General features: G+C 30.3%; 1 protein-coding gene across 2 annotated transcripts; it reads right to left on the bottom strand.

Moving 5' to 3' along the window:
- Window positions 1–9,598, bottom strand: LOC106074989 (uncharacterized). Of its 2 annotated transcripts, none has more exons than XM_056010170.1 (9): window positions 9,449–9,598; window positions 8,386–8,772; window positions 7,309–7,369; window positions 5,991–6,051; window positions 4,232–4,260; window positions 3,971–4,036; window positions 2,803–2,935; window positions 1,909–2,091; window positions 1–231 (listed from the first exon to the last, which is right to left on the bottom strand). In XM_056010170.1, the coding sequence occupies exons 2-9, from the start codon at window positions 8,670–8,672 to the stop codon at window positions 74–76; spliced, it is 978 nt and encodes a 325-aa protein (XP_055866145.1). In that variant the 5' UTR covers window positions 8,673–8,772; window positions 9,449–9,598; the 3' UTR covers window positions 1–73. The 2 variants fall into 2 exon arrangements, with proteins under 2 accessions (XP_055866145.1, XP_055866144.1); XM_056010169.1 differs by having other exon boundaries at window positions 8,386–8,716.

Raw genomic sequence — 9,598 nt, 5'->3', positions numbered from 1 at the left:
TAGTGCAAGAACAAATGAAAACTGTATTGGTGAACAAAACAAGAAGAAAGGTTATGTACATAATAATGAGATTTTAACAATCTCCCCTTGTAGGAAGTTGGACAATGTCAGCTGCTAAACACAGTGGATTCAATGAGATGTATTTAGGTTTCACAAAAGTACTCTCAGCTTTTTCTTGTTGGTCTTCTGGACTTTCCTCTCCCTTGAGTATTCTTTCAACTTCTCTAAAATCTGAATTAAAATAATAACTGGTAAGCAACATAGAATTGAAAGGTTTTTCAAGGTCAAAGTCATAATTTGATATCAAATGAATCTCAATAATCAAAACTATACAGACTAACATCAATATTAGAAAATAACTTTACTGATGATAATAAGGTCATGCATAGAAAACTGACATAAGAGTACTGCAAAATGAATCAAGGTGCTTGCAAGAAGATTGAGATGGTACTATCTCCAAAGTAAGTCACATTGCAACTGTACAGCATTGTGTTAACTAATGATTCTGTCATGAATCTTTCTTTTTCTTATGCAAATAATTTACTCTCTAGTAACAAGCTTTTAAAAAAATGCTTTAGCCATAAGATAGTTATAACTGCAGTTATATGGTGAAGACATATTGTACTTGTGTTCTGAATGTCTGATTAATTTAATTTCTTTTCTCGATACCTTTGAAAACTTTGAAGCTATGGGTAAATTTTTTCAATGAAGTGATATTTAGTTAATGTTGATGAATTGCTTGTTGTCAATGTGTCTGATGTAATACAAAGTCAGTTTTAGTTTCTACTCAAACAGATAAAAAAAAAAAAAATTTTTTGAAACAAATATTAGATAAGGGAAAGCACAGTATATTCATAGCAATATCGCTATATACTGCAAGATTATCTCCTTCTTTTCTATATAAAATAAATAAATACTACTAATTGATTAATTTCTTGAGCGATTAATGTATTGTCTTATGCATGAATAATTGAGCAAAATTTCAACTTGATCTGAGAATTGGAAGTGGGAGAAAGAGCATGTAAAAAAAAATCCACCCAGACAGACAGAGTGAGCTGATACAACTTTGAAAAAAAAATGAAGTCACCTTGATTGACTGAGTTTATACATTTACATTATTTTATTTATGTGCAATTATCTATATAAAAATACAACAACAGTATCTTTAACTTGTACTAGTAGCATAAACCACTGTTACTTTCAGTACAAGCAAAGCACTCTAAAACTGCAGAAGTTTTTCAATATGGAGCCAAGCACTCTAAAACTGCAGAAGTTTTTCAATATGGAGCCAAGCACTCAAAGACTGCAGAAGTTTTTCAATATGGAGCCAAGCACTCAAAAAGACTGCAGAGGTTTTTCAATATGGAGCCAAGCATTCAAAGACTGCAGAAGTTTTTCAATATGGAGCCAAGCACGCAAAGACTGCAGTGGTTTATGTTTTGTATTTATATATACATGGTTATATATTTATACATGGTTTCAACCCCAAAAGCAAAGAGTTACATTTTACAAAATGGCATCAAGACACACAAACAAATACTGGGATCCACTGTTCATGAGATGCTGGATATTTGTTTTCTAAAAAGTATTCTTAATCCTGTCAAATACTTTTATTTTGAGCGAATATGTTTTTAGTAAAAGCTCTATTCACTTGACATACATTTTTCTGATAATCTTTCAACAGATTCAATTTTTTCATGAGATGCTGGATATTTATTTTCTAAAAAGTATTCTTAATCCTGTCATACTTTTATTTAGAGCGAATATGTTTTTAGTAAAAGCTCTATTCACTTGACATACATTTTTCTGATAATCTCTCAACAGATTCAATTTTTTCTAGCCATGACTAAACTACAAGCTATTAAATATTGTAAAGAAATCTGATCATTTTCTTCAATAATAACTTACCATTATTGAACGCCTGGGCCTCAAAGGGTCCCACAATCTCCTTGGACAGCGTTAAATATTTCTGATAGTATTTCAACTTGAGAAGATCAAATTTTATGTTCAGCACTTTGTTTTGTTCTGTTATGTCCAATTGTTCAACTGTTCTGCGAGTACTATTCATCAAGTCTAATACAACAAGAGACTCTGAAGAGAAAAAAAAATTGTTTTCTCTATTTCTTATAGATAAAAGGGATAAGAAGATTTCCAAGCAAGAAGAACTTCATGAAAAGTGGAAGTCCTGTTTCAGAGATACTATAGATGTGTAGAGTGAACTATGAAATAAATGAATGGTCTGAAAGACAGTTCAGTTTCAGTTTATTTAAAAAAATGAAATATTTGAAATAGCGAATATCAAATTATCAAAAATACTAGACCTAGCTGGTGGGTAAATGTTGTTGTTTTAAATCGAGATCATTTTGAAAGCTTAGAATACTGAACACAAATTAAGTGGATGTATTAAAAAGAAAATGAAATTATAATTTTGTTGTCTTGTAAAATTTATAAACAAAACAAATAAGAGATATAGTCAGAATAATGTTATTTTCAGAATTAATGCTTAACTAAATCTATACTAAATTTATAAGTGATTAAATACTTGTTCAAATGTTGACTAATAATTTGAATTACTAACTTGTTTAACTCTAACAAACCTTAATTTTCTTGTGTTTGATATCATTTTTTAAAGAATCATAACTATAACTATCCTTGTCTGGATTTGAACATCCAGAACATGCTTTTCTAACAAAGGACTTAAAGCTCAATAAAAACACAGAAAAAAAAAAAAAAAACCAAGTAAACTTATTACTAAACATTCCTAAAGAAAAAAAAATTCATTACACATTTAAATATAATTACCAATGTCTGTAAGAGTCTTAACAGACACCCGATCTGCAAAAAGGTCAGTAAGGTACTGGTAGATGTTCTTCCACTGCAGTCGAGGGATTTTACTGTCTTTAAATTGTTCAGTTCTAGTAATCAGCCCAAGCGTCTACAAATCAATTATTTGAATGTTTAGTTTTAAAATGATACAGCAGAATTATTGAAAACAAATTGTTACAGAAGAATCTCTATAGCACATCCATTCTTTGATTTATTAAGCTAATTATCACTTACTTACATGAAGACCTATCAACTCATTAGATTACTGGACTAAAATGTAACTGTTTCTGAAGCCAATAGTTAATATATATATTTAAGTCAAAATTTCTTTGAGAACCAAAGATCTGTATTAGGTGAAATGGAAGAGAGAATTTTTTTCTGGATGCCCTTAAGAAGGTTTTGTCTAGCCAGAATAATGATCACTGCTTAACTGACCTTGTCATCATTCAATAGGTACCTGTTAAACCAAGGCAAACTCAAGTCAAGAAAGAAATTCCATATTCTAGTAAGATTAAACCCAGGGATTTTGAGCTAATGAAGCATGAGTGGATTGCTTCGCCAGTATAATGTTCAGATGCCTTTCTTATACTCTTTAAAGATGAGTATGATACAGATCTTAAAATCCAGATCTTGAATCAGGACATATCAACAGCTGTACCACAAACCCTTAATGATAAGAGTTGATTGATTCCATTAACTATATTAAATAAAAAAAAAAATGTTTTTGTATAGAGCTATTTTCATGCTTATAGCCTGCTATGGTCTAATTTCTTATGTGGACCAGTGGCAGAAAGGGTTTATGGGACAAGGTTACAGTGCTGCCTTTAGGTGCTCAGCAAACACAACTCTGCTAAAGTTGTGATTTGGACTCAAGCCACTCAAAACAATTTGCCACAACTTAGTGCCTAGGACTTATCCCCAAAGCTCTTTGTTTTTTCAATTTGATAATACTAATAGAAAAAGTAGAAAAACTAAGCAAGAAGCAAGAGTATATTATATTCTCACTAATCTTTCTCTTAACATTCAACTGAACTATTCAAAATTGATAGTATCAAACAATTCAAACATTTGATCCCAGAGTGTAATTAATTTGAATATTTAGATGCAATGAAAAACCCAAGGTATAAACAAATGTTTCACTCACCTCTGACAATGTTTGAGAGTAGTCTTTTTCCAAAAGCATAATATCTTGTAATAAATCTGACCAGATCTAAAACAAAGTCATAACTTATTTTGAGTGGAAATATTTTCAGTTCAAACATTGAGTCACACAACCAATGTAAGGGTATGATTCTAATCATTTGGGCTACACAATAATCTAGAACCAAAATATTGTGTTCATGACAGAAATTGACAACAGTAAATAGTTTAGGCAAGTGAAATATAAATTTAATAAGTTACCTACCTCAATAGGTGAATAAACTGTTTCAGATTCTGAAAAAAAATAATTAAATAAACCACTTTCATTACTTAAGATAGTTATCAATTAATTAATAAAATAAAAATTCTGCAATGAAGAAACAAAAAAACTTTATGACTAATACTTTCAGTAGAGACACTTCCTTTGGTCTTGTGTTTCATGTACCAAGTGATCTAAGTTCAAATTGTGGATGAGGTAATCAGGATGTTGGTCAGCAAGAAGTTCAAGCATCTTTTCTTTCCCCCCAAATAAGAAATATCTTTTAAAACTAGTGGATTCTGAGATCTATTATATATCTCTAGAAAATTAATTTCAATCATCATAATATACAGGAACATAAAGTAATCAACAAAGTTTGTAAAGATGCCAAAATATAAATACAGCTATTATTCAAGGCAATCTCTAACCTTGTCCAACTTGCACATGAAATTTTAAGTCTTCAAAAAAAAAAAAAATGAAGTTAAGATTGTGTTGTGCAGTCACAGCAATGTTATTACTTTTCAACTAACTAAATTATAATAATAATAATAATAAAGGTAATAATTTCATTTATATAGTGTCCTTAACAACAAACATAAAGTAAGGCTCAGGGCAATTTGATAACATAAGAGACATAAACACAAGAGTTAAAATGACAAACTAATCTGAAGAGGTTTTGAATAGATAGGTGCTAATGATCTTCTTAAATGTAAAGAAGCATGTTGTTTGTCTGAGCTTATTTGGTCCATGCACTGAAAAATCCTGTGAACTGTATATTTTAAGGGAAAAAATGTGGCACAACAAGATGTCCATGGAGCACAGGGCTCTCTAAGAGACATAAGGAGTGATCAGTTTACTAAGGTACAAAGGAATTTTTTGTTGTAGATGTAATGACGACAAAGTGTGGCCACCTAGTAGGAGTGTATGCAAGAGAGCAATAACAGAATAGTGTCTTGTTTTTCCTAGGACTTTTCATGCTGCGTTGTTCTGAATTTGCAGCAGCTTAGCGATTTTGTCATCTGGTATACCGTTTAGTCAACGTAGAAGAGTATGAATGCTGTATCTAGCCTTTTTTTTTAAAACTTCAAACAAAACACAAATTTTACTTTATTATTTTGATAATGTTCTGGATGTTCATTCATTATTTATTTGCTTTAATGTTTAGTCAAGCAAGTTAACTTAACTCTTTCTCTCCTAATTGACGAAACCATCGTTGATTTAACCTTATTAAATTAAAGTTTCATTTTATAAACTTTACTTTCTGATGTATAAAAAAAGAATGCTTTCCCTTTTAATTCTATACCAAATAAAACATTTTCTGATAACAAACGAAAAAGCTATTGAAGCTTAATCATAACAGGGTAGTGAAACAGTAATGAGCAAAATGAAGAATTCTGTTGAAACATGAACAAATAATTAAGGAGTGAAAGAGTTAAATGGATAAAAAAAAAGGTGGGGGGTGGAGGAAGCAGTGTAAAGGAATATGCTTATTCAGAAATTGAAACGTTAAATATAAGATACAGCACATGAGTTATGTGTGTCGGAGAGGTATTAATCGCTTGGTTAATTATCAATGGGGCACTATTTCTAATCCTGACTCAAGCTAAACTGTGTTTGATGATTGCCTAAACGAAGCACGAAAACCTTCCCTATTATGTGCTAGACAAAAATAATTATAAAAAAAAAAAGGAAAATAAATAATAAAAATATAACAAAGAATTTAAACATAAAAAAAAAAGGAAAATAAATATAAATAAAGACAAACCCTTGATCCTTTCTTCTTTGGCATCTTTTTCTATAGTAAGTGCATCAATTTTGGACTCTACCTGATTTGTGGTTAGATATTTAGAAAAAAAAAAAGATAATTTTATTGAACATCAACATAGAATTGTTTATCTAACATCTAGTTATTTCATAGGATTTACTTTACATTAAATTGAACATAGGCATTCATCTTGTTTTTTTCTACAAGATGAACATTAGCCATCCTACGACTGAAGGAGGCCAACAGCAACAACAAATTGACCTCTAGCAGACAATAGCTTTGTCAGCATTAGGAATGGGAAAATATGTAGATTTCAGCTTGATCTGCAAAGCCACATGAAATGCTACACTCTTTGATATTCGGATAATGTCTTACTGCATAGGATATTATTTGGGGATTATTAAAAAATGAATCGTTGAGATTTTCTAATATATATGATGATAAATTGTATTGTAAAAATACATAAATATAACAAAACAACAAAAACTTTTTTAAAATATGACTGCGAAAAATACCTTAAAAAGATAATCTAAAATAAAACAGAAAACAAAATATTTTTTGACTGAATATTAGCTAAGAATAGACTAAATGTAAGTAGATCTCTATGTAAATGCACAGCCATGCATGCCTTCTAAGTATCAAATAACTATTTTGAATTCTTAGTTAGAATATTATATTATATATAGCGTAACTAGGTACACAATCTTACATGCACAATTGGAATTAATTTTTTAAAATTTAAACTTTACTATGTTGATAAAAAAAAAATATTCGGAAGAAGATTTAATAAAAAAATAATTAGTAAACATTGAAGCTTTTTTTTTTGGCCTAACCTATAAAATACAGACATTACTTTAAAAAAAATATCATTACGACCTACACGTGTCCCTATGTCAATGTAGTCATGCTTATTAGACTATCCAATGGTGGTTCCTTTCCTTAAATACTATCACACATTATAAAGCACTTCGCAGGACTGGCTCAAATTGATCTAAACATGTCTGATATTTAAAATAAATGTATATATTGATCTACTTAGCAAAGAATGTGTATGTGTTTCGTGTGTGAATGTTGTTCTAAGTTTTCATCTATATTGTTATTGTTACAGTAGTTATGCTGAGGTTGTCAATTGTAGTCAAACTGAATTTCCATTTGATTGGATCAATAAAAATTATCTTATCTTTTGTCAGAAACAAAAATAAAAAAAAAAAAACAAAACAACAAATTATAATGACCAAAACCTTGTTATAACTGAGTTAGATATATATGAATCCAAGCATATAATGTAATTATATACTGTTTGTTAAGCACAGTCTACCTCTTGAACAGATTTAGTTCCAATATACTGGGAAATCCTAAAATAATCATCTTGACCATAGCTGCGAAAAAAAAAAGAAGTGTTTAAATAGTGATATTTCTGCTTTTTTTCATTTATTAATTATTTTTATCATAGCTTTTTAAAAAATGTTAAATAAACAGATCAGAATCATATTTAAGGCTCAATACATCATATGATAATATAAAGATATAAAGTGTGTGCAGAAAGTTGAAACATGTCCTTTTATTTTGCCCTGGTAGAGAAAAGAAGTGGCAAAAGCAGAGGAGTTAAATCGAGGTCACAAAATGAATACCATCTGTTACAAAGTAACCAAAAGATGAAGAAAAGTTTTTGATTGATCTTGATTTTGGTGTTAGACAAAATTTGGGGGGGGGGGGGGGGGGGGGGGGGGGGGAGAATCACCAACCAGGTAAAATACTACCTTATAATCTAGGTGTGGAGTCCAAAAATAAAGATGTAACAATGCGAGACAAGTAAAACAAGCTTTGAATTATGACAATGAATAAATGACTGAGCATTAAATAATTGGTTCGAAGAAATTTTTAAAATATATATTCAATGCTGAGAAGTAAAGCACTTGGCTACCGAACTGAAGTCCTGAGTTCAAATCCTGGTGAAGACTGGGATTTTTAATTCTACCAAGCTCTAATAAGTATCTAACTTTAGTTGGGGAAAAGTAAAGGCGGTTGGTCGTTGTGCTGGCCACATTACACCCTCGTTAACCTTGGGCCACAGAAACAGATGACCTCTACATCATCTGCCCTATAGACCTCAAGGTCTGTAAAGAAACTTTAATTTTTTTTATTTGGATTGTAAGGTCCAAACGATGTTAAAAACAAGAGATGATATCCACAAGAAGTTAATGCATAGCTCTAGAATATGAAGGAGAAAGTAAAAAATGGCATTAATCATTCTCATTCATGACTTTAATCATAACTTCATGTCCACTAGAAAACTTTACTTCAGATCTAGATCTAATAATCATTAAATAGGTACCCATTAATAATGGTAATGATGAAAAGTAAACTAAAACTGTAATTCGATCTCAGTTCTTACCGCTTTATAGCTTCTAACAACTTTGTTTTTTCAGAATATAACCAACTGCCAAGCTTGCGACCACTGGTTTCGGATCTGAGCTTTCTTCTTTTTGAAGGCTGCTCTGAAATATCTATTATGTCACTATTAATGCTATCTGATTTGCAATTTTTTCTTTTCCTTCTCTTCTTTGTCGTCTTTGAAGTGCAGAACGCTTTCTCAGATGTGGTAGATGAATTTCCATCACAGTTCAATGAGTTCTCATTCAACTCATTATCATTGTCATTATGATTCTCATCCGAACTCATTTTATTTTACTTGACTAGGAATCTAGATCTAGAATGACTAGAATCTAGAATAGTAGATGATTTGGGTATACCATGATTTGTTATACTATAGTAGTATACTCTATTTAGATAGAATATAGTCATAGATTATAGATCTATCACTATAGTATCAGTATCACTATGACTATAGTATATTATATAATTATAATATATATAGGAATATAGTAATATAGTAGTCTATAGTATAGATCTAGTCAATATTTTAATAAACTAGTATAGTATAGATTTAATTATTTAATAGAGTAGAGAGATCTAGAATAATCTAGATTCTATATTAACTATAATATAATCTAGTATGATGTATCTAGACGATTTTTATAGTCTAGTAACCCTAGCTACAGTCTAGTATTACTCTCTCTCTATAAGTTAACTAATAACTATATCTATAACTAGACTAGAGTTAACTATAACTCTAGATCTAGTATCTACTCTCTAGTCCGAGTACTCGGAGTAGTCTAGAGATGATCTAGATTAGATACTATCATTATATACATCTAGATCTTGATTCTAACTCAAAACTACTCAAACTCTAAGTCTAAGACTAAGTACTCTAATACTCTAAGTAAGTTAGTCTAGTGACTCTAGTTACATAAGTCTAGTCACTCTAGTTAGTATGAGTCTATCAATATCATCTATTAAAGTATTATGTATATGACTAGCAGACTAGTAATAGTAGTAATTTTAAGTAATGTATGACCCTAAGTCGGCCTAAGTTCTAACTCAGTAACTGGCCTAACCCTAGAACGATTAAATCATCTAAATCTAAGATCTAGATATTCTAGTCCTAGGTGATGCTAGATTGCCTAGATCTAGTAATCGCTAGATTAGATCTATCATGATCAGTTGTTCGGGATCTGTCTTATCATCTTATGATGTCTGATCATTTA

The sequence above is a fragment of the Biomphalaria glabrata genome, chromosome 14 (genome assembly GCF_947242115.1).
Source record: "Biomphalaria glabrata chromosome 14, xgBioGlab47.1, whole genome shotgun sequence".
Classification (NCBI taxonomy): domain Eukaryota; kingdom Metazoa; phylum Mollusca; class Gastropoda; family Planorbidae; genus Biomphalaria; species Biomphalaria glabrata.
The sequence above is the reverse complement of the archived record's forward strand: the minus strand, read 5'-3'. Positions and strand labels throughout refer to the sequence as shown.